This window comes from Bos indicus, chromosome 3 (genome assembly GCF_029378745.1).
Source record: "Bos indicus isolate NIAB-ARS_2022 breed Sahiwal x Tharparkar chromosome 3, NIAB-ARS_B.indTharparkar_mat_pri_1.0, whole genome shotgun sequence".
Lineage (NCBI taxonomy): Eukaryota > Metazoa > Chordata > Mammalia > Artiodactyla > Bovidae > Bos > Bos indicus.
In genome coordinates, this window is record NC_091762.1 from 22,322,616 (window position 1) to 22,347,500 (window position 24,885).

A 24,885-nucleotide genomic window follows, 5' to 3' on the forward strand; every position below is an offset into this window, starting at 1 on the left:
CCTCTTTAAACATAGAAGTGGGATATCAAATGATTAAATATAAAGCCCCCACTCCCTGTGTAGCCAAGAGTAATCATTCAGTAAGTGGTGTCTTGGCTCTTAACTCAGTAACTTCAACTTCAAGGAAGTCCTCTGTGCTCCCTAGACTCCAAATAGATGATCTACATCACTCAATTCTATCTACCCCTTTCTTCATGTCTCCTACCCAATTAGCCTGGCAAGCTCGCCAATTCATTCCCACACACTGGCCGCCCTGCCCCCGAGACTTACAACCTGCTAGCCTACCAGGCTAGGCCCACTGCGGAGGGCGGGGTAATACCTCCAGCTAGGGCCCACGGCGCGCAGCCTTGTGGGAGTTGTAGTTCTCGAAACTTACAGTCCCCGGACAGGCGTCCCCACGGGACTCGTTTTCCCGTGCTCCTTTGCATGGGTCCACTTGGGGCAAGTCCCTGGGTAGATGAGAAAGTGGCCGGCAGCTTGCTTATAAAAAAGTGGAGTTCAGCGGTCTTTGTTAATGGAGCCACTGCTACGGAGGAAGTCAGGGCGTGTTTCTGTCCCGCCAAGAGTGCTGGAGGCCGAACCTGAAATATAAGTTTAATGTTCCCTAGAGGACGAAAGATCAGGAGCTGAGCTCCCGGCTCCGGGTATCCCCGCCCAGTCTGCTGCAGGAGCGGCCAACACCGACCCGGGTTAAAACTCCCGGGAAGTCTTCGCTGCGCCCAATCTGGGTCCCCTTCAAAGCTGGGAGTCGTAGCCGTCGCAGCCTGGGCGGCTGGATGTGTGCACCCTCCGGTTCCTGGGAACTTAGGGGAGGCTGCTGAGCCCCGTCGCGCGCGGGGGACTTGTATTCGCTTTCTGCACGCTCACCCCGAAGGGCAGACGAGGGGTTTCCACCATGATCTCCCGGGTCTTCAAGCTGCGCATGTGGGCCCCCGTGGGCGTCCTGACCTCGCTAACCTACTGCCTCCACCAGCGGCGGGTGGCCCTGGCCGAGCCTGGGGGTGCGGACCAGCAGAATCCTGTCGACCGAAACCTGTTGGAGTTGAAAATGGTGCAAGTCGTGTTTCGACACGGGGCGCGGAGCCCTCTCAAGCCGCTCCCTCAGGAGGACCAGGTGAGAGAGGCCGGCACGGTTGGGGAGCGAGAACTGTGTGGCCAGCTAGTGGCGGGCCAGGGTCTTTGCCCCAACGCACACCACCTTTGGAATTTAACTCTCACTGAGCGGGAATTCGGACTGGGTCCTGACGAAGGGAAAACAGTGTGAACAAAGGTGCTTATCATGTACCCCCAACCCCCCCCCCCCCCACCAGCCCCCTCGGACACCCGGATTGTGGGACAGCCCGGAAACTTCCCATGGCTGTGATGTAGCCCAGCTAGTAGTAAGTAGTGTGCTTCCCTAGGTGCGTATAAATTGCCTAGGGATCTTGTTAAAATGTGGATTCAGTAGATATGGGAGCCTGAAACTCTGTATTTCTAGTGAATATTTGTGGGAACTTGAGTACAAGGGTGTAATGTAGTTCTGTGTGACCATTTTAATGGTTGTCAAAGAGTTGCAGGGACCTTTGTGACAGGAACCAACCTGATTAGGATCACAGTGGATAAGAGGTTAATAATGCCTTTGGGAAGGGACCTCCCTGGTGGCTTAATGGTGGCTCCTGCCAATGCAGGAGACAGGGATTCAATTCCCTGGGTGGGAAAGATCCGGGCAGAAGGAAATGGCAACCCACTCCAGTATTCTTGACTGGAAAATCCCATTGACAGAGGAGCCTGGCAGGCTATAGTCCATGGGACTGTAAAAGAGTTGGAGTGACTTAGCGACTTTTGGGAACAGATTTTACCTCAACTTTCTCTCCGGGTTTGCTGGAGACCGTTTGAGATCCTGAAGATTTTTTGGGCAACAAGTGCTGTATCTTGGGGCTCTCCTTTTTCATTCTGGCATCCTAAACTTACTGTAGAAGGGATCTGAGGCAGGAAAAAACAAAATTAATTGACCAGTCTTAAAATCCCCCTGGTTTTGCTCAGGATAATTACGATTAAAGAACAAATAGCTGGTTTTGAAGATGATTACCCTTTCTGGATTTGATTCTTGGGAAGACCCAGTAAAGATCTCTGGCCTTTCATAGCAGGCAGGCCTGTGATTAAAGAATTGTCTTCCTAATGAAGATAAATAGGCAACCTGGAATTCCCAGGCATCCAGGTGGCAAACTTGCCTGTGGGATGCTTTTGCATTGTTGGTTCTCCAGGTTGATGTTGGAGCAGGTTCAGCAGGATGTCCAAATTGATATTAGGCATACTCATGACAGTTGCTTTTAAGAAGTCCTCAGGGTTCTACAACTCACGGTGTACAACTGAAAACCCAGTTTTTAAAGCTTGCCACACGTGAAATCAAACCTCAAAGCATTTCCCACATAATAAATCTTTGTAGGCACTTAAATTCTGTTATCAAGTTTCTAGTTAGCCTTTCTAGATGGCTATTCCACATTCTATCTGGAACCTGAACTTCACTCCTTTCCTTCTCTTTCTTTCCTTATTCGAATATTTGGATCTTTTCTCAGTCTCTTACTTTGCCTTTTTATATTAGGTCACTAAATTTTCCTTCTAGTTTTGTACATAGCCCATCTCTTATGTACTCCTCTTTCTTCTCCATTTATTCTTGGTACAGAATTGTTGTTCAGTCGCTCAGTTGTGTCCAGCTCTTTGCGACCCCATGGACTGCAGCATGCGAGGCTTCCCTGTCCTTCACTATCTCCTAGAGCTTGCTCAGACTCATGTCCATTGAGTCGGTGATGCCATCCAACGTTCTTATCCTCTGTCATCCCCTTCTCCTCTTGCTTTCAAACTTTCCCAACATCAGTGTCTTTTCTAATGAGTTGGCTCTTTGCATCAGGTGGCCAAAGTATTGGAGCTTCAGTATGAGTCCTTCCAGTGAATATTCAGGATTGATTTCCTTTAGGAGTGACTGGTTTGATCTCCTTGCAGTCCAAGGTACTCTGCAGAGTCTTCTCCAACACCACAGTTGAAAAGCATCAGTTCTTTGGTACTCAACCTTCTTTATGGTCCAACTCTCACATTCATACACGACTATTGGGAAAACCCATAGCTTTGACTAGACGGACCTTTGTGGCAAAGTAATGTCTCTGCTTTTTAATATGCTATCTAGCTAGGTTGGTCAGAGAAGGCAATGGCAACCCACTCCAGTATTCTTGCCTGCAGAATCCCAGGGACAGGGGAGCCTGGTGAGCTGCTGTCTATGGGGTCGCACAGAGTCGGACACGACTGAAGTGACTTAGCAGCAGCAGCAGCTAGGTTGGTCATAGCTTTTCTTACAAGGAGGAAGCGTCTTTTGATTTCATGGCTGCAGTCACCATCTGCAGTGATTTTGGAGCCCACGAATAAAAGTCTGAATGTGTAGGCCTGGACCTCTTTCAGACAGTATATGTGTTCCCTTAAGTAACCGGAAAAAGATTTAGATTCTTTTAGGGCTTTCTCCTGAGCCAGTGGGTGTGTGATGGGTATCTCTGCCTTTATGTTGGAAGGGGCAGAATGCCGGCTTCATTCATCTTCTATTTTTGTGGCCACGATATATGGTGCATTTGAATCCTTGGTCTCATTTTGCAATTGGCACCCCACTCCAGTACTCTTGCCTGGAAGATCTCATGGACGGAGGAGCCTGGTGGGCTCCAGTCCATGGGGTTGCTAAGAGTCGGGCATGACCGAGCGACTTCACTTTCACTTTTCACTTTCATGCATTGGAGAAGGAAATGGCAACCCACTCCAGTGTTCTTGCCTGGAGAATCCCAGGGATGGGGAAGCCTGGTGGGCTGCCATCTATGGGGTTGCACAGAGTCAGGCACAACTGAAGCGACTTAGCAGCAGCAGCAGCAAGGCACATTACCACTCAGGCCTGTTCACATTTTCAGATTTTATGTAGATGCACTGAACGCCTTTAGTTATTTTGTATAAAGCATAAAAGCAAGGGGTATAACCAACCTTTGTTCAATTTAGGCTATGAGTGGGTGTCATCAGCCTCCTGTGACTTGTTTCTGGCTATCAGGATTTTTTTCCCAAGCTCTAGTTTGATAGAGGTCGTTAATGGGATTTTCTAGTCTTCCTGGTTCTGCTATTAATTAGAGTCAGGAAGGACTATTTAACAGCTGTTCTAAAACTAAAATTGCCTTTGGTAGATGTTTCCAGACTTCTGACTGGTTTATAGATAAACACATGACAAATCAATGCATTCATTATCTCACAAATCCTTAGAAAATATCATTGTTTAAAACTAGATGTTTTATTGAGCTTTTTTTTTAATGATTGAATGACTGATGAATTAACCTGTCTTCCTAAAAGTATTGTATCTGTGCTCTGGAAATAAAACTCTGGAACTTGATTGGTCATTTTTTCTGATTGTTAGATTAGATCCAAGTATGCTTTCCAAAGATAATTTTGACCCTACTTTTGGAATTTTGTCAGCTTCTCTCTGTTTCATGGCAAGATAGCCCCCAACCCAGGAAGACTCCAGTTTTTAGAAAATAAAGTCCAATGCGTTCAAACTCCACAGTTCATGAAGACATTGCTGCTAAGTCACTTCAGTCATGTCCGACTCTGTGTGACCCCATAGACGGCAGCCTACCAGGCTCCTCCGTCCCTGGGATTCTCCAGGCAAGAACGCTGGAGTGGGTTGCCATTTCCTTCTCCAATGCATGAAAGTGAAAAGTGAAAGTGAAGTCACTGAGTCATGTCTGACTCTTCTCGACCTATGGACTGCAGCCTACCAGACTCCTGCGTCCATGGGAGTTTCCAGGCAAGAGTACTGGAGTGGGTTGATATTGCCTTCTCCATATGAAGACATTAGAGTCCATGTTTATTCTATAGTGTAAATGAGCCGGGAAGAATAATGTCAGGTGGGCTGGGGAAGATGATGTCAGTATCATTGTAGATTAACACTTATTCAAAGCTCAGCTAAGATAAGTGGTTTTCAGGAAGCATTACATAAAGGATGTGCCAGTCAGTCCATTAATTCCTGTGCAGTGGTGGTTCTTAACCTTGGGACATTGGATTCAACTGGGGAACTTTAAAAAATACTGAAGCCTAGGTCTGTCTCCCAGAGATTCTGATTTAATTGACTCAGAGCATCTAGTCATGATAAAAGCTTCTCTGGTGAAGCTTTATAATTATCTAGACTGAGTAGCATTCAAAAAACTGAGGCCCCATCCCTGGGAGATTTGGATGTGATTAACCCATGTGGGGCTCAGGCATCAGTAACTTTAAAAAATTTTTCCAGCTGTAGTAGTGTGGAGTGTGCAAGCTTTCAAATTATTAGTTTATTCTGAAAACTATACCTGGAAGTTTTTGTTTACTTTTATGTAGATTTTTTTTTTTCCTTTTACCTGGAATGTAACATATTGATCCCTGTATAGTATTGTCTTCATGGAAATGTGCTTTGGTGAGATGCTATCATTCTGTGTCAAGGGAACAATAAGAAACAATCCCACAAAACTCATTGCTGTGACTACTGAAAAGATGTTCATTATATTACTCTATCCTCTTTATGAGGACCCTTGGGAGGAATTTGTCTGTTCACTTGAGAAATGGTGTGCTTCTCCTGAACAGTTGGCTTGCTTTTATCTTTAAGTTTGTCTAGCTGATCAGGTTTCTCCTTTTACGTAAAAGCCAGAAAGCTTAGTGCTGAATCTTTTGGCCCACCTACAGTAAGTATATAGATCTTCACAGCATGTATTAATATTTTTTGAGAAACTTTATTGCTTTATCCATTTTTTTGGTTACTTTTTTTGTCTTTCTTTTCGATTTTCTTTTCGACTTTTTGTCTTTCTTTTCGACTTTCTTTTCGACTTATCTTGGGAATTCCCTGTTGGTCCAGAGGTTAGGGTTCCATGCTTTCACCACTAAGGGCACAGGTTCAATCCCTGGTCAGGGAACTAAGATCCCACAAGCTTCGTGGTGCAGCCAAAAAATAAATAAATAAATTGGTTACCTTGCTATATTTTAGGTATTGCTACCACCTCCTTCAAGTTAGTTCTTGAAAATGGAGTATAAATAAATAAAATTATAAAGTTACTCTTTGCTACTGACTCTGGACGGCAAAACAGGAGCAAGAACGACAGTGTGTATGTGGGATGGACACTGTGTGTGGAACTGATGTATCATCCATTCTTGAGAGTCTGAAAATGGGTATTTTAGTCTTGATGTGACCTAGCCCTCAGGAGTCATCTCCTAGGAGAACCACAGGTCCTCTCTTGGTGGGTACACCCAACCGGAGAAGACTTTTTAGTGTGGCTGAGCAGGCCTTATGGACCTGGTGTCAGGACCTGTGCTCAGACACTGGACTTACATGGGTGGATAATTCAGTCTCAGCTATAAAAAAGAAAAGAGTTTACAGTGTGATGAAGAAGAGAGACAAAACGGACTCCAGTTATGGGAATATGCTGGGAATGCTGGAAACGCAGAGGAGATATCCCAAACTTAAACTGTACAAAATTGAACTCAGTTTGTTAGCTGTTCTTCTGTCTTGGCCTCAGTTTTAGTCAAGAAGTACCTCCTCACCCCTTACCACCTCATGCACCTGGACTCCAAATCAAAGTAATTTTTTTCTTTATTCTTTCTTGTTCACCTACCAATATAGCCTCCAAAAAAAAAAAAAGAAAAAAAAAGCTTTTATCTACTTACTTGCCAGGATTGACGCAATGTCTTGAATTCTGTTCTGTTGAATTCCCTTCTGTTCTGACTGCCTTAGATGAGCCCTTAGGCTCTCGCTGGCTCTAGTACAGACATCTTGAAATTGGCTTTTTCTGTGTTGAGTCTTTCCAATTCAGTTGTGATCTATCTGATAGCCTTCAAACCATTCTGTAGAGCCTGTGGGCTAAAGGGATGCTGAGTGACTGGGGCTCTGAGTTCCCACTCCTGCTTCAGCTAGAGAAACTCCAGGCCTTTTTATGGCTGAGTAATATTCCATTGTATAAATGTACCACAACTTCTTTATCCATTCATCTGTTGATGGACATCGAGGTTGTTTACATGTCCTGGCTGTTGTAAATATTGCTGCTCTTTCCAATGGCTATTGTAAATATTGAGGTACATGTATCTTTTAGAATTGTGGTTTTCTCGGGGTATATGCCCACTAGTGGGATTGCTAGGTCACATGGTAGATTTATTCCTGGTTTTTTAAGGAATCTCCGTACTGTTTTCTATAATGGCTGTATCAGTTTACATTCCCCAGCAGTACAGGAGGGTTCTGTTTTCTCCACATCCTCCCCAGCATTTACTGTTTGTAGATTTTTTTTTTGATGATGGCCATTCTGACTGGTATGAAGTGATACTTCACTGTAGTTTTTATTTGCATTTCTCTAATAATGAGCAATGTTGAGCATCTTTTCATGTATTAGTAATAAGGTTTTATGAAGCTCCCCTGGTGGCTCAGTAGTTCCAATGCAGGAAAGATGGGTTCAATCCTTGGGTCAGGAAGATCCCCTGGAGGAGAAAATGACAACCCACTTCAGTATTCTTGCCTAGGAAATCCCATGGACAAAAGAGCCTGACAGGCTATAGTCCATGGGGTTGCAAAAGAGTCGCACATGACAGAGCGACTACAAACAACAACAATAAGGATTTATACTCTAATAATAAGATAAAAGAAGGACCAGTGGAAGTGACATTTTTTTTCTAGCCAGTGATCCACAGGGTTTGGGGTGGAAATGGGGGAGCAATGGGAAGAGTCAGGTTTGAGTTTTAGGGATTAGAATTGGGGTAGCCTTGAGAGTCATAATAAATTGGGAAGAGGAGCTGGCATATGGAATTAGAAGGAAAGACTTGTTTTTAAAATTGAGTCATCACATCCAACTCAATGAGTGTAAGAATTTTATGGGCTGTTGGAGCTAGGAGGCCTATAGCTACTTGTTATGTTTTGAAAACCAATACAGCTGGGGCAGGAGCCAGATTACGGGGAGTAAAGGAAGATGGTAAAAAGTGAAGGTTTCTTAGAGGGCAGCTACTTGTTTGAGAAATTGGATGAAAGGAAGAGATATATATAGTAGTTCAAGGGGCATTAAATAGAGTCTTTAACGAGGGGCCACAAAACCCTGCAGGTTGATTCCTTAAACATTCTTACAAGTATATGGTCACTGAGATTGGATTATATTCATTCATTTGTTCATTCATTCATTCACCAAGTATTAGGTGCCAGGCCCTCTGGCCACTTCTCCCCTTTACTTCAGTCTGGGCTTGGTGCCAGAATAGACCCTCAGCAGTGAGTACTAGTGTGGCAATCACAGGACTTGGGCCGAGGACACCTGGAATAATAAATTGCAGTCATTTCTTCCCTTAATTGGAGCTGGAGTGGAAGTTTCTTTCCTTCTTCCCATCCTTCTTGGGAAGGTTGCTTGTCTAGCATCAGTGTGATTCTAGCTATGTGCTGCCAGATGTTAACACTCTTAAGTTTCTAGAACCTTTTTAAGCAATGTGTTGTTTTTTTGTGCTCACAGCAGGTAGAGTGGAAGTCCCAGCTATTAGAGGTCCCACCCCAAACTCAGCTTGAATACACAGTCACCAATCTCGCTGGTGGCCCGAAACCACACTCTCCTTTCGACTCTCAGTATCATGAGACCACGCTGAAGGTGAGCGATGCTTTCCTGCTCCCTGAAGCGCCTTGCAGAGCTGTGATGGTCTGCCCTGGGCTGAGGTTCTTTAGCAGGCTGTGAGATTTCTCCATTCTTCTCTCCCCTCCCACGCCTCAGGGGGGCATGTTTGCTGGACAGCTGACCAAGGTGGGCATGGAGCAGATGTTTGCCCTCGGGGAGAGGCTGAGGAAGAACTATGTGGAAGACATCCCCTTTCTTTCGCCAACCTTCAACCCACTGGAGGTCTTGTGAGTCACTTGAGAAAGGAATATAGCACCCAGTGTCAGGTCTTGAGTGTGAGAAAACCTGTCCTAACCCTCTGTGTGGTTCCCACTCTCATCCGAGGTAGTCTAGGTGGGACATGTGAGGGTGATCTGGCTCAGCCTGTCGCCCCATTGATCGCCAGGGTTGATTTGGCTCATCTGGCTGGCTAGGCTGGTGTCCCCTTCCTCTCTCACTGCTCCTCGTGTATCCCTCCTGATGCTGCGTGCTTGGTCAAAGAGGACGACCTTCCCTGAGAGAGGAGAATCATTCTTCCATCAAGGGTATACAAGAAGCTGCGTTCCCTTGCTAGAACCTCCTAGGCCTTCTGGGGACAGTTACCCTAATATGATAGGATTCGGAGAACAAGTGGTCCCTGGAGGTCATGTTCACTGGCCCTCAGGTCCCTTGGGCAGCCATCCCACAGAGAGAGAAAGGGTATTTCCCAGCCCTGTAGCTCCCTTTTGGGGCTTCCCTGGTGGCTCAGATGGTAAAGAATCTGCCTGCCGTGCAGGAGACCCAGGTTCCATCCCTGGGTTGGGAAGATCCCCTGGAAAAGGGAATGGATACCCAGTCCAGTATTCTGGCCTGGAGAATTCTATGGACAGAGGAGCCTGGCAAGCTATAGTCCATTGGGTCGCAAAGAATCAGGCACGACTGAGTGACTAACGCTGTAGTAGTAGTTTAGAAAGCCTGTGAGTGCTCTGTGGAATAAGGTAGTGTGCACATGTAAATCTTCCTTCTATGAGTTTCTCTATGTTTTTGTTTTGTTTCCAGCATCCGTTCCACTAACATCTATCGGAACCTGGAGTCTACCCGCTGTTTGCTGGCTGGACTTTTCCAGCGTCAAAAAGAAGGTTCGAGTTCAGGGTCTACAAGTCAGCCCCTGTCCCCTGAGGTGCCTTTTCGTCTTGCTTCCAAAGCCCTGCTCTCTCTTTCTTGATGTCTGTCCCACCTGGGTCTCTCTCCTCCTGCTCCTGGGGCCTCTGGTGTACCAGCTGTGTGGCGGGCCCCTCCCTGTCTGGCCTGCCGCTGCACCTGCCAGCCTGACCTCACCCCTACACCAACATGTCAGCTGCTCCGATGCACCCCTGGCTCCTGGCTTTTTCTCTCAAGTGTCTACACAAGCTGCATAAGGTAGCTGCAGCCAGAGTTTTTCAAACAATACTTGGGGCTTTTTGTTTAGTTGAGACACTGCTGGAAGGGAAAGAGAGTAAGAGGAACTCTTCACTGGGACCCGGGTCTGCTGCCACGGCCCTGGTCTTGGTGATAATCCACAGCATAACCCAGGTGGTGGTAACAGTGTCCCATATGGCCTCTCCCAGTTAAGGAAGTCTGTCGAGTTTGGGTTTTGACATATTCAGCCAGTGAATGATCACATTAGTGGGTTCTGCAACTTTCCACCCTCGAGGACTACGTTTATTATTTTCCCTGTATTTGAGGGCTTTTGACTATCCGGTGAAGCTGCATTTTGTCATTTGTAATAGATTCAAATTTACACTTAATTACTGGTCTGAGTTTCAGATCATCATGACCTTGCCAATATTAAAATACTCAAATGATGCCATAAGGCAAAGTTCTTGTTACTTTATTTAGCTTCTTTAGCAGTATCTCAAATCGAGGTAAAATTTCCATCAGGCTTTTAAAAAATGTGTAAGGTACAGAACCTCCAGACCAAAGGAGACTGGCCTTGCCCCTAGCTGGTTTGGGTATGGCTGCTAATTCTGGCTGACATTGGCTGAACACAAACAGCCTGAGTAACAGAGCACACAGGGTGGCCTGCTCCTTACCTTTTGGGAGCCCCTGAGCTTAGGAATAGTCTATGGTGCATGGCCTTCTGAAAACTGTTCACTTGCCCAGCTTCTGAAAGGCAAATGTCCTGTCCCCAGAACCACCTAAAGTAAAAGTAATGTAGAAAGGGTGTTTTTTGGTAGCAGCCTGGTCTACAGGCGGGCCTCAGACTCAGGCTGCCCCAGATTTCTTGCAAGGAAGGAAGTGGCATCATCACCAACTGCTGGTGTGGCCGCCTGGTAGCCGCTCCCTGCGCTGGACTCAGACAGCCTCACACTCCAACTTGACTTGTGTCCTGACTACTTCCTTGCCTTAGCCAGTATCATGGGATTTGGATAGACCAAAGAACCCCACAAGGTGCTAACATTGGTGGGAGTGGTTCAACTTTGGGATATTGTTTCAAGAGTAAAATCCTAGCGAAGTCCAAGAAGGTTTTGAGGAAGCTCCAGAGAATCAGGCTGGTGGGGAAGGGCTGGAGGGTGTTGCTTTGTATCATTTGGTCATTCATTCCTTCAACACATATCTGAGTGCCAGCTGAAGTATACCTTATTTATCATAAACTGAAGCTCTGTTATCCAGACAGTCATGGCAGGTACCAGGTAGGAATTACCATGTGTTAATCAGAGGCTTAAATCATAGTTACTATTATTCTCACATTTAAAGGACTTGCTATACATCAAACATGGTTCTAAGAGCTTTGCGGATACTGACTTAATTCTTGTGATGACCCTGTGAAGTAGGTAGCATCTCTGTTTTACAGATAAGAGAACTAAGGCAGAGGGTAATGGACTGTCTGAGGTACACAAAGCTAGTATATGGAGGAGCTGGGATTCAAATTCTGGCAGTCTGGTTTCCCAGTCCATACTTTTCACTCTTGTGCCATCTTGCTTCTCAGAAGACTTGGGTATCTGGAGAGGGCCTCTGATCATGAGGTCTGTTTTACAATGTGTCCTGCAGAACTCCAGGATTCTTCAGAGGGGTCGGGAACTACAGAAAAGGAGTGGGATGGGGCATGCAAGTACGCTGTGCTTCAGACCCCTACCTTGAAGCCCTCAACCCCTTTTCTTTTATTACCTTATTTCATAGTGGGAGAAAAAAGCTCCCACTGCTTTAGAAACAGTTGGAAATTGCTGATACTAGTCTCACCCCTTCAATTTACATGTGAGCCCCAAAGAAGAGAAGTGACTTCCCAAAGTCATCCTGCTGGCTGGTTGTAGATTCAGGGCTAAACTCATGACACAGTCTGATTTCCTTCTGTCCAGACCAGCCAAGTATGTGACTTCTGGTATTCTGCTCAAGTCACAGTAGGCTGCTCTTTAATCCTGAGGTTTTGACTATCAGCAATTTGTTTGGGAATGGTAGGTCTTGGGGTTTGGATTCACCTGAAGGCTTCCCAGGTGGCACTAAAGAATGTGCCTGCCAATGCAGGAGACACAAGAGATGTAGGTTTGATACCTCGGTTGGGAAGATCACCTGGAGTAGGAAATGGCATCATGCTCAGTATTCATGCCTGGAAAATTCCATGGGCCGAGGGCTTAGTGGGCTATAGTCCATGGGGCCTCAAAGAGTTGGATACAACCGAGTGACTGACCACATAATACAGTAATCATTCCACAGATTGACCTCAGTGAATTCCATAAAGCTCCTCTGCCATCAGAGAAGAAAAGGCTTGAGCTGTGTAGAACAGGACGCTGGTGCAGAGCAAAGCATGGAAAGGTGTTAAAGCACCTCCCTTGGGCATTGACAGGAGACAAGGGTACCTGTCAACTCTGAGCAGGAGCAAGCTGCTGCGAGGTGTGTAAGAAACACTGTTTGTAGTCTAATCTTTGGTTCCTGCTAGTGCATCTAGAAGCCTGGCTTTTCTTTTGGGCAAGGCCATGGGGTCTCAGAGGATTTGTGACCTTGTGGGCACCTTTCTCAGATTGTTTCATAAGTCACCATACTGGTGTATGCATGCATGCTAAGTTGCTTCAGTCGTGTCCGACTCTTTGTGACTGTATGAACTGTAGCCCGCCAGGGTCCTCTGTCCATGGGATTTTCCAGGCAAGATTACTGGAGTGGGTTGCCATGCCCTCCTCCAGGGGATCTTCCCAACCCAGAGATTGAACCCGCATCTTACTTCTCCTGCATTGGCAGGAAGGTTCTTTACCACAAGTGCCACCTGGAAAGCCCATATTGGCCTATAGGATTGGACTTTGCAAAGCAAGAAAATCACCTTGTTCTGCTAAAGTAAGGGATGGCCCATTTGTTAGAATCTCTGAGTGCTGGTAGTATCTTGAGGCAGGCATTTTTTTTGGAATGCATCATAGATGTGCCTGGAGTAGGAAATAGCTACCCACTCCAGTATTGTTGCCTAGAAGATCCCATGGACAGAGAAGCCTGGCAGGCTACAGTACGTAGGGTTGCAAAGGGTCATGACTGAGCATGGATGTGCCAGTCTGATCAGGTCTGTGCCTTCTCCAGGATATAGGTAGCCCAGCAGGAGAGGTTGTGCTCGACAGAACTGGGCTGCTGTGTGCTTTCTCAGGCCCCAGGGGAGCTCCTGTTGGCAAAGCCAGGGCATATTGAAGGCATTCACTGTCCTTAAGGAGTAACCTGGATGATGGCCGGCCTCTGGGGGCAGCTCCATCTGTGTATACAAAGAGAAGAAGAAGGGGATGGAGCTGCTGGGAAGAACAAACTGAAGCCTCTTCCCGCCTGTGCTTCCCACCTTCCTTCCAGGACCCATCGTCATCCACACTGACGAAGCAAGCTCAGAAGTCTTGTACCCCAACTACCAATACTGCTGGAACCTGCAGAAAAGAACCAGGTAACTGCCTCTGATTCTTGTTCCTCAGGGTGGGGTTACAGGCAGCATTGTACCACCTTTGCCAGCAGACCGGCTGTGCCAGTGGATAATGGGTGGGAGAGATGGCATTACTTGGGTCTGACATCAGCTATCTAGGACGGGAGGCAGCTGTTGCTCACAGGACAGGCTCATGGTGAAGGTACAGGACATCAGGGAGACCCACACGCTGGGCTGAGAGATGGTGTATACAGCCACGCGTGGGGCTTCACCATTTACCAAGCGTTGTCCTTTGTCTTCAGTCCTGGGCTCTCAGATGGGGTAACTGAAGAAACTTATGGAAAAGATGAGTAAGCCAGTCATTAACTGCAAATCTAGATGGGCACGCTGAAGAAGACACAGATTCCCCTTCTCTTACCAACGTGCTGCTGTGTAGGATAGATTGGTTTGGAGTTGATGGCACTATTCAGGTTTCAGGTATTTTGGGATTGCACTTACAATATGTAGAGTGTGTTCCCCAGAAGAAGTAGATGTGTTTTCAAGCAGACCTGGCCATGCTTGCATTGTTTTGGGTATAATAGAAGGGAATGCTAGAATGGGATTTGGAAAATCCATTATTCTAGCCCTGGTATGTACTAAGTCAGTTGGCCTAGTAGAGTTTCAGCTCAGTTCAGTCACTCAGTCGTGTCCGACTCTTTGCGACCCTATGCACCGCAGCATGCCAGGCCTCCCTGTCCATCACCGATTCCCGGAGTTCACCCAAACCCATGTCCATTGAGTCGGTGATACCAACCATCTCATCCTCTGTCACCCCCTTCTCCTGCCCTCAATCTTTCCCAGCATTGGAGTCTTTTCAAATGAGTCAGCTCTTTGCATCAGGTGTCCAAAGCATTGGAGTTTCAGCTTCAACATCAGTCCTACCAATGAACACCTAGAACTGATCTCCTTTAGGATGGACTGGTTGGCTCTCCTTGCAGTCCAAGGGACTCTCAAGAGTCTTCTCCAACACCACAGTTGAAAAGCATCAGTTCTTTGGCGCTCAGTTTTCTTTATAGTCCAACTCTTACATCCATACATGACCACTGGAAAAACCATAACCTTGACTAGACGGACCTTTGTTGACAAAGTAATGTGTCTGCTTTTCAATATGCTGTCTAGGTTGGTCATAACTTTCCTTCCAAGGAGTAAGCGTCTTTTAATTTCATGGTTGCAATCACCATCTGCAGTGATTTTGGATTTTGTAGAGTTTACCTATCTTTAAAATGACAATTATACTAGCTAACCCCAATGAGTTGTTGAAAGGTAAATAAGATCCTAAATGATGAATGAGATATACTTTGTAAACTTAATAACCATACAGTATAAAGAAATATAAGGAATAACTTTTTAATTTTTTTCTGCAGAGGCCGGAGGCAGGCTGCTTCTTTGCAGCCAGGAATCTCAGAGGATTTGAAGAAAGTGAAGGAGGGGATGGGCATTGCCAGTAGTGATGAAGTGGACTTCCTCGTCCTGCTGGACAACATGGCTGCTGAGCAGGTGGGCTGGCTGTCCTCGGGCTCTGGGAGGGTGGGGGGAGCCTGGGCAAGGCTTGGTGGGCTGGCTCCTGAGTTAGAAGCGGGTGGAGGCCTCCTGGCTTGGAGGCAGCTGTGAAAGAACTTGCTGGCAGAATGGACCTGGGAACTGGGGGGTAGGGTGGACTCCTCACCAGATTAGGAGTGTAGACATTTTAACTCTTGACCAGAGTTCCTTGAAGCATATTCACTAGAATACCCATGATGCAAGTGTATATAATGTGGGCAGGCAGGGCTGGGGTGGGTGGTGAGTAGGGAGGGATTGTGGTCTAAAAAGTTTGGAATGCCTCTTTATTGTATCACTTTTTGGAGAGTCTATATGCACGTCAGCCTATTAGAGAACCCGAGAGCACTGTGGTAAAGAAAACTGGTTAATCTTTAATTCTGTTTTTCTCAAGCTTGTTTAGCCCTAGAATCTTTTTTTTTCCTAATAAATACTGAAGGCCACACAATGGGAAATGCTGCTCCAGATTCAGAAGTCAGACACCCAAAGACTGTGCAGCCTGGATCCTCCTTCCTTCTCTTGTGAAGATGACAGTGTGCCTTGAAGGCAGAAATGTACCTTATGCTTATGTGTAAAATAGGTTTAAGGTTATAAAAAAAAAAGAGTTGATAAAGTATTTATATGGCATACTTTTTAGAAATCATTTTGGGGATGATTAAGGCCGAGTAAAAATTTATGAATTCCTTGCCTTGTATTTTATTTATTGATTTATTTAGCTTAAAAGAACACAAATTTTTTTTTACTTTGGAGTAGATGAGCATCAGAAAGAGAGGAAAAAACTATTTTTCTCTGGGCCTTCAGATCTGGAGGAATAGCTTCCGACAGGCCTTGGGGACATAGAGCTTTGAGCCAGTCTTTTTCTGAGAGAAGACAATCCCCTTGGACTCCATGGAAGCGGGTCCGCCGCCAGGCTCATTGGATGAGTATTTCTTTCTAAAACTGTACCCGTGGCCCTTTCAGGTGCACAGCCTCCCGAGCTGCCCCACGCTGAAGAGGTTTGCATGGATGATTGAGCAGAGAGCTGTGGACACAGCCTTGTACATCCTGCAGTGGGAAGACAGGTGAGGGGGGCCTCTTCAGCTGCCGGCATACAGTCACGCTTGGTCAGGCCTCCCAGAGTGTGGGGAAGGGGACTCGTCAGGCCGGCTCACACCTGTCAGCTGGCATCTCTGTGTGCAGAGGCTGAAATCACCCCCTTCTGCTGGCCTTCTCAATAGACTCGGCCCTGGGTCCTTCCATTTCTGGAGCGGGGACTGGTGACGTAATGTTTTCATTCACTGTTACACAAAACTGGGAGCTGCCACTCAACCAAGTTTCTCTCTCTCTTTTTAAAGTATTTATTTTATTTTTATATATTTATTTGGCCACACCAGGTCTTAGTGGCAGCATGTGGGATCTAGTTCCCTGACCAGGGATCAAACCTGGGCCCCCTGCATAAGGGAGCATGGACTCTTAGCCACTGGACCAGCAGGGAAGTCCCTTGATTGAGTTTCTCTTAATCACCGACTTTTTCCTTTGCTTTAAGGAAAGGTACCCAGGGGATGCTGAAGGAAGAATAATTATTGCTCATTTTATACATCACGTTACAGTTTACAAATCATTTTCCTGTTCTTGCCATAAGGTTGGTGTCATTATCCCTGACAAGTCCAAGTCCTGGCTTTAAAGATGGAGAAACTGGGCCTGAGAGATGTGGGCCACCTTGCCTAGGCTCAGCTAGAAAGAGGTGGAGGCAGGACTTGAACCCAGATCTTCTGACCACCAATCCTGTGTTTGCTCTGTTTTACTGGTATTTAGGGCTCTCTTTTAGAAGGCCTATTTCCTGACTATCAGAATGGAGGATATCTCTCTTCCCAAATATAAAAAAACACCTTTTAATGGTTGGTTCAGAGCATTCAGCTTGTACTCCGAATAGGTGACTTGGTAAGAGAGGGGAGTATAGAGGGGAAGTCCTGAGGAAGAGAAGTGGGAGGAAAAAGCCGCTAACATTTCAAGAATTTGCTTAATCTTGCATAAGAGTAGGAGCCTCTGCCTGCTTTTCTCCCAATCAGTGCATCCATTTTGCACTTGCCTCAGGCTTCTGGAAGGTTCCAGCCATACCCTCTCAGCTTGCTGCCACTCCTGTGACCGACCACCTTCCCTCATCTTTTCCTGAAGTGGCCCCACTGTTCCTAAATCGTCGCTCGCTGCCTTCCCCTCCACCAGCACATACTTCCATATATTTCTTTGGCCGTGCTGCGTGTCCGCTGCTGTGTGCTCAGGCTTTCTCTAGTTGCAGCAGGGGCTGCTCACTGCGGTGGCTTTTCTTGTTGCAGAGCACGGGCTCTAGTGCACGGGCTTCAGTAATTGCCACCAGGGCTCAGTAGTTGTGACAAACAGGCTTAGCTGCTCTGCGGCATGTGGAATCTTCCTGGACTAGGTATTCAGCTCATGTCCCCTGCCTTGGCAGGTGGATTCTTGTCCACTGTGCCACCAGGGAAGTCCATACACACATATCTAATAAATATATTAGGCTTTGCAGGCCATGCATTATCTGTTGTGTCTGTTCATCTCAGCCCTTGTAGCATGAAAGCAGCCATGGATGATACACAAACAAATGGGCACAACTGTGTTCCAGTGGAACTATTTACAAAAACGAGCGGCTGAGTTGGAATTGGCCCACAGCTATTGTTTGCTTTCTCCTGCATTTTAAACAAGATCTGAGTCCAATCCACTTTCTTTTCCATTAGCCCTGGTTTCTTAAAACTGATGTTTCTTCAGGAACAAATGGTTCTAGTTTCACAATGCCATCCAACTTGCCTTGGCCTGCACAAATTCTTTGGAAAGTATATGCTGCTTATAGTATTGGTTGTCTGCTGCTGGTGCTGCTAAGTCGCTTCAGTTGTGTCAGACTCAGTGCGACCCCATGGACGGCAGCCCACTAGGCTCCTCTGTCCCTGGGATTCTCCAGGCAAGAACACTGGAGTGGGCTGCCATTACCTTCTCCAATGCGTGAAAGTGAAAATTGAAAGTGAAGTTGCTCAGTCGTGCCCGACTCCCAGCGACCCCATGGACTGCAGCCCACAAGGCTTCTCCGTCCATGGGATTTTCCAGGCAAGAGTACTGGAGTGGGGTGCCATTGCCTTCTCTGATTGGTTGCCCACTCCTCAGCTATTGTTTCAACTTTGCTTGATTTGTAAAAGTGGCCAGTCACCATGAATAAGGATTGGTCTAAGCCAGTCATGGCAACTCTTTTTGTTAGTGATTGGGTTCTGGGAATTCTGGGAAAGATTTTTCTTCTCTTGGATAAAAAGTGAGAGTCACCCAAACTAAGCCTTTCTGCTGCTTACTAGCCCCCATGTTCCTGCTTTGTTTGTTACTTCTCAAATATGCTTTGAGTTGAGGTAACCACCTGTGATCATGAGGGGACCATCCTGAGAATGAAAGTGGTGGAGCCACAGTGCCACCCCAAGAGCACTAGTGCTGAGCTTGTTAAATCGAATAAATTAAGAAAAGTCCTTGTGGTCTCAATGCCAAAGAAGGGGAGCTGGCACACAGGAAGTGTAGTGTAGGTGATTTCCCTTCAGATGGCTCTTCTAAGGGCCTTCTGGAGTTCCTGGAATTCAGTACACCCTGTCCTTCCCAGTTTGGGCCTAGTTCTGTATTGCTTATCCTGGTTGCCATCCCCTCACCCCTCCCATCTCAGCCATGTTCATACCAGGTCTGTGCCCTGCTGCTGTTTACAGTCTCGGCACACAGAGAGCCCTCGGACTTGAGGCGGTGCTGTTTCCGCCCTTACTGCCTGTCTCTGTCCTCCTGCGTCCCTTGTCTTTTCTCAGCTCTCTGACTGGGCTCATGAGGTTCCAGGGGGCAGAAGCAGCCTGCATCCCTTGTGTGCCCAGTGCCCACTGGGTACTTCAGTACCGTTTACTCACCACAGGGAGGGCCTTCAGATGGCAGTTGGCCCATTCCTGCACATCCTGGAGAGCAACCTGCTGAAAGTCGTGGACCCTGCCACTCCTCCCAGCAAGACCAGGTACTTGGCTGAGCAGCTTGGTTTGGCATGACTGAGGACGGTGGTGGCGGTGGGGCTCTGGCTACAGGGAGGGAACCCAGGCTCTGGGAGGGTGAGAACCAGGCCGTCGGTAACTGAAAGTAAATGTTCGAGGCCATGTGTCCCAGAGACATTCACGACATTTCTACCTTTCTTCCTGACACGTCTGTCCTACCATGTTTTGAAATTTTCATTTTAGTAGAAAAGAACCCTAAATTAATTTTTTCCATTTTTTAAAACGAATTGAACATGCATCCAATGGAATAAGTAGTTAGGACATCACAACTCCGGGAGGATGGACAGGGAGGCCTGGTGTGCTGCAGTCCATGGGTCGCAAAGAGTCGGACACGACTGAGCAACCGAACTGAACTGAACTGATTTGGTATTAAAATAGCCCCAAACAATGATAGTTGCTTAATAGATTGTTTAAACACCTTCACTGAGTATATTGGAATATAGGAATTCTACTGGTCATTTAAAAATGTTGGAAGTGGCTTGTGAACCTCTATAGCCACTTTTGGGGTGCCTGGAACTCCAGGTTAGGGACCATGGATTTGGAATGTGTGTCCAAGGCCCTTGGTAAACAAAGTGTGGTCTGCAGATAAACAGCTTCACCATCACCTGAGATTGTTTGATTCTCCACCGCAGCCTGACCCACTGAATCAGAGTCTGCCTTTTAACAAGACTCCCAGGTGGTTTCTAAGCCCCCTGATATTGGAGAAAACACTTTGCGACCCCATGGACTGTATCCCACCAGGTTCCTCTGTCCATGGAATTCTCCAGGCAAGAATACTGGAGTGAGTAGCCATTCCCTTCTCCAGAGGAAACTTCCCAACCCAGGGATCTAACCTGGGTCTCCTGCATTGCAGGCAGATTTTTCACTGTTTGAGTCACCAGGGAAGCCCATCTACGCCAAAGGAGTTTTTGGGGTTTTTCCCCTCACATTTATTTATTTGGTTGTGCTGGGTCTTCATTGCAGCACGCAGGCTCCAGTAGTTGTGGCACATAAGCTTAGTTGCTCCACAGCATGTGAGATCTTAGTTCCTGGACCAGGGATCGAACCCATGTCCCCTGCACTGCAAGGTAGATTCTTAACCACTGGACTACCAGGAAAGTCCCTCAAAGGAGATTTATACCAGGCTCAACTGATTTCTAGATGTCACCTGGTTTCCTCACTCAAAGGAGGCAGGCGATGTCCTGGCCTCCAGAGTCCTGCGGTGAAGAACTATGGAGAACTGTTCTCTGCTTGCAGGAAGCTGTACCTCTATGCAGCTCACGATGTGACTCTCATGCCTCTCTTAATGACCCTGGGAATTTTTGACCACAAATGGCCCCCATTTGCTGTGGACCTGACCATGGAACTCTACCAGCACCGGGAGTCTAAGGAGTGGTTTGTGCAGCTCTATTACCGAGGGAAGGTAAGACCCCTGGGGTATGGTTGGGAGGCGGCTGGGCCACCCGGCCCACCTGGTTTAGCACCAAGTCACCTGCTTGGGCCCAGGGAGTCTCCACTGGTACACGAGCTCTCTGGATCCTCTCATGGCTGTGGCCCAGGGCTAAGGCAGAACTGGGTCCGTAGTGGCAGGCTGGGGCTGGAACCATGTCCCAGTTCTGCCACAGAACCCTTCTAACAACAGGACCACCCTTCTCTTCTCCTGAGCGTCTCTCCCAGGATGTAACTCCTGACTGTGAGGCCTGTTTTGAAAATTAATGATGAGGTCTTTGGGAGGTGATGTGTAGTATCAGCACCTCTGGTTCCTTGGCCACTTCAGCAGGTTGCTGTCCAGGGCAGAGGCTGAACACTCCCTAAGGTTAGACCTTCAGCCTTCCCAGGGGTATAACATCAATGTGTCTTCCAGTCAGTTCAACCAGCAGTTATTGAGTGACTTTCATGAGCAGGGCATAGTGCTTTTAATCTGGAAGCTGACTGATTAATGGGGGTTTCTTGGCTGTTACATGTGTACGTACACATCTGATTGGGTCAAAGCCTTTCAGAACTCTGGACACAGCTGAAAACAGCCAGACAGGGTCCCCAGTGCCCCTGCTGAGTTACGTCTCTTCCACAGGAGCAAGTGCCAAAAGGTTGCCCTAACGGGCTCTGTCCACTGGACAAGTTCTTGAACACCATATCAGTTTATACCTTAAGCCCAGAAAAATACCACATGCTCTGCTCTGAAGCACAGATGATGGGACTTGGAAATGGAGAGTGATTGATTTGTACAAGTAAGATGTCTGGATTTTTAAAATAAAACGCCTTTACACAATGCCTCCTGCTGTTTGGTTTGGGGAAGGCAGGAACAAGGGTTAATGGACTTTAACATAAGGTAAGGGTATTTCTTTCCTATAGGTGTATTAAGGTCTCTTCTTGAAAGGAAAAGGGTATAATGTTGAGACCAAAAGGATATACCCTATTTTGTGGCTTGATTTCCATGGCAGCTGCCTGTGACATGAGGCTTCCCTAGTGGCTCAGATGATAAAGAATCTGCCTGCAATGTGGAAGACCCGGGTTCCATCCCTGGGTTGGGAAGATCCCCTGGAGAAGGGCACGGCTACCCACTCCAGTATTCTTGCCTGGTGAATTCCATGGGCAGAGGAGCCTAGTGGACTATAGTCCATGGAGTTGCAAAAGTCGAACATGACTGAGCAACTAACACTTTCCTTTCTTGCCTGTGACATAAGCTATAGAATCGCGTGTAGTTGTGGACCTCAATTCTTTTCCTATCTTCACTTCACACACATATATTGAACACCTACTAAGTAGTGGTCGTTATAAGGGTGAAAGGTTTCTTCCCTCAAGTTTTTTCAGTCCAGTAGGAGAGGCAGATAAAGTATATCAGTGATGACGATACAGTATGGTTCATCCTGTGATAAGGTACCTCGAGGGCTATTTGGATTCAGAGAAGACACCCTCAGCCCTGATTGGCAGGGGCTGGGGGGAGCAGTTAAAGGTTTTTTGGCGGGTTTTGCCCTGATCTGAATAGAGAAAAATGAGTGAGTAGTAGTTAACCAGTTAAGTAAGGAGAAAAGAGTGTCATGTAAAAGGTCAGCTAACCAGGTAAGCAAGGGGGAAAGGGTGTCGTATGAAAGGTCAGGGCGCACAGCTGGGCAGTGAGGTGGAGCCCTGGGCAGTAGGGAGGTCACTGGCTTCTGGTGGCTGTAGCTCCAGAAGCGTGGGTGAGGTCTCTGCGTGGTGGGTCAGGACCACTCTCAGCATATGTGCTCCACCTTGACCTGGGCCTCCAAAGTTACCTGATGGTCCCCTATTTCCTTTTCAATTTTCTCATTCTTCCCCAGAATCTATCTCAAACTTTCTCTGATCTCAAACCATCAATCCCTTTACTTCTCAGAGAAAACAGCAAGCACAAGAACCTCTCTGCTTCCCACTGTCTATATGGTGATGACTCCCAGATCTCCTTCTCTAGTTCGGGTTTTTTCTTCCAAGCTTCAGACTCTCATGTCCACTTGGAGGTCTCATAGACACAGAATTTCCCCTCTCTCCTCCTAGACCTGCCCCCCCTGCAAGCCTGCCTTATTTGAATGGAAGACACCTCCACCATCCACTCAGTTACTAAACCAGAAATCTATCTTTATCTCCTTCCTGTCACATTTTTCTATGTCTGATCTGTTAAGTTTTATCAATCCCACCTGTTTATGAATTAAATACATTCATATTTTCTTATCCTCAACCTTCAATATCCCTTCACCCTACAGATTGCTATATTTAATTCATTAAGAAAGTAAAAGCAATCAGAAGAGAACTTCCATCTCCATCACCCCTCCCCAACCTGCTAACCCAGCTGCATTGGTACCTACAAGGCCCTCCTTCCTGTTACTAAGAATGAACCATTCCTACTCCTATTGAAGGCCAACCCTCCAGCTTTGCTTTGAACCCTGTAATTATTTCTTTCCTGTATTGTTAATTTTCTTTTCCTACCAGTTATTCCCATTAGCTTACAAACATGCCATAAAATCTGCTGTCTTGAAAAATGTTTCCCACATCTTTGAAATACTGTGCTATTTTCTTCTCCCCTTTATAACAAAACTTTTCAAAAGAGTTGTTTATACCCTGATTCTTCCCTTCCCCTTCTCTTTTGAACCAACTGTGATTTGGCATTCACCCCTACCGTTCCATGGAAACAGCTTTGTTAAAATCATCAGTGACCTCTGAGTGCTAAATCAGTAGCCAGTTTTCAGTCTTCTTACTCAGCTTCTCATTAGCACTCTTGGAGTAGTTTCTTCATTTGGCTTCTATGACAAATGGTTTTCCTCACTTCTTAACTTCTCAGTTTTCTCTGAATCTACCTTTTAAAAATCTCTAAATGTTGGAGTATCTCAAGGCTTAGTCCTTGGACCTTTTTTCCTGCACTTACCACACCCCACACACACACACCGTTGGTGATGTCAAGCTATTCTGTAACTTAAAATATTACTCACATAATGTCTCCCAAATTTATACCTTCATTCTGGACCTTTCCCCTGAATTCTGGTCTCATTTCCAACGGTTTACTCAACATGCCTGCATGGATATTTAAGATCTTTAATGTGCGTTAAGCTTGCTGTTGCCTGTGCTGAGCTCTGAATTCTCACTCCTCTTCTACTTCTCCACAACTTCCCCAACAAGGTAAATGGCACTACCATTAACCCAGTTGGCTGGGCCAAGAACTTTGGAGTTACCCTTAATATCTGTCTTTTTCTTCTGTCCTACATCTAATCCATCAGTAAATGCTATTGCGCCTTATCCAGAATTGACTGCTTCTCAAGACTACCATTGCTGCCGTTCCAGCAGCACCACTCACCAGGACTGTTGCCAGGTCTCCTGTTTCTGTGCTTTCTCTCTCTGCTAATTTATTCCCAACATAGGTGTGGCTTTTAAAATACGAGTCAGATCATGTCAGTCTTCTGCTCAGAATTCTTCCCAGGCTCCCCATCTCAACAAAAGAGCCAGTCATAATGGTGGTCAAGGCCTTTATGTAACTCCCTTTCCTCCCTGTCTTTTCTCACTGGACTCGAGCCATACTGTTCTTGTCTCCCAAGAAGTCCCAAGGCATATCCTCACTTCAGGCTCTTTGTGCTCACTCTTCCCCTCTCTGGAAAGTTCTCCTAAGCATGGACATTTTTAGCTCCCTCTCTTCATTCAGGTCTCAGCTCACTGTCGTCTCTGGGAAACCCTTCCATATTGTCCTATATGAGACAATATGGAAGATCCACCCCTGTACTCTACCTACAACCCGATTACATTGTCTCCTTGTGTGATGGGCTGAATTATGTCCACTTAAAATTCATATTTCGAAGTCCTAACCCCTAGTACCTCAAATGTGACTGTATTGGAGTAGAGCCTTTAAAGAGGTAATTAAGGTAAAAAGAGGTGATATGGATGGACCCTAATCCAGTGTGGCTGGATAAGGAAGAGAGCGTTAGGACTCTGACACACAAGGAAGGCCATGCGAAGACACAGGGAGAGGATGGACATCTATAAGGCAAGCAGAGAGACCTCAGAAGAAACCAGCCTTGCTGACACCATGATCGTGAACTTCCAGAATGGTCAGGAAGTGCATTTCTACTGTGTAAGTCACCTGGTCTGTAGTATTTTGCTCTGGTAGCCCAAGTAAACCAGTCCACCTTGTCCTCTTTTTCACTGTGGTTTTTCTCAGTGCTTGATATTACACATTTGTGTATTTATTTCTCTCTCTGACAAGAACGTGAGCTCCGTGAAGGCGGACTTCATCTTGTTCACCCATGTGTGCCCAGCTCTGAGAATATTGCCTGGCACCCGCTAGTAGTCACATTGGTAGAGTGAGTGAGCACATCCCCTC

At 46.5% G+C, this 24,885-nt stretch overlaps 1 protein-coding gene and 1 long non-coding RNA gene across 2 annotated transcripts in view; one reads left to right on the plus strand and one right to left on the minus strand.

Moving 5' to 3' along the window:
* Positions 1–503, minus strand: part of LOC139182142 (uncharacterized) — a 53,485-nt gene extending 52,982 nt beyond the window's left edge. The window contains exon 1 of the long non-coding RNA XR_011565707.1: positions 377–503. This is a non-coding gene — a long non-coding RNA (uncharacterized lncRNA). The remainder of the gene's footprint in view (positions 1–376) is intronic.
* On the plus strand, positions 462–21,336 carry ACP6 (acid phosphatase 6, lysophosphatidic). Its single transcript, XM_019956677.2, has 10 exons — positions 462–1,114; positions 8,496–8,627; positions 8,748–8,878; positions 9,669–9,748; positions 13,404–13,491; positions 14,871–15,003; positions 16,003–16,103; positions 18,959–19,054; positions 20,325–20,490; positions 21,139–21,336. Exons 1-10 carry the CDS (start codon positions 896–898, stop codon positions 21,280–21,282), a joined length of 1,290 nt encoding a protein of 429 aa, XP_019812236.2. The 5' UTR covers positions 462–895; the 3' UTR covers positions 21,283–21,336.
* The last annotated feature ends 3,549 nt before the right edge of the window (positions 21,337–24,885 follow it).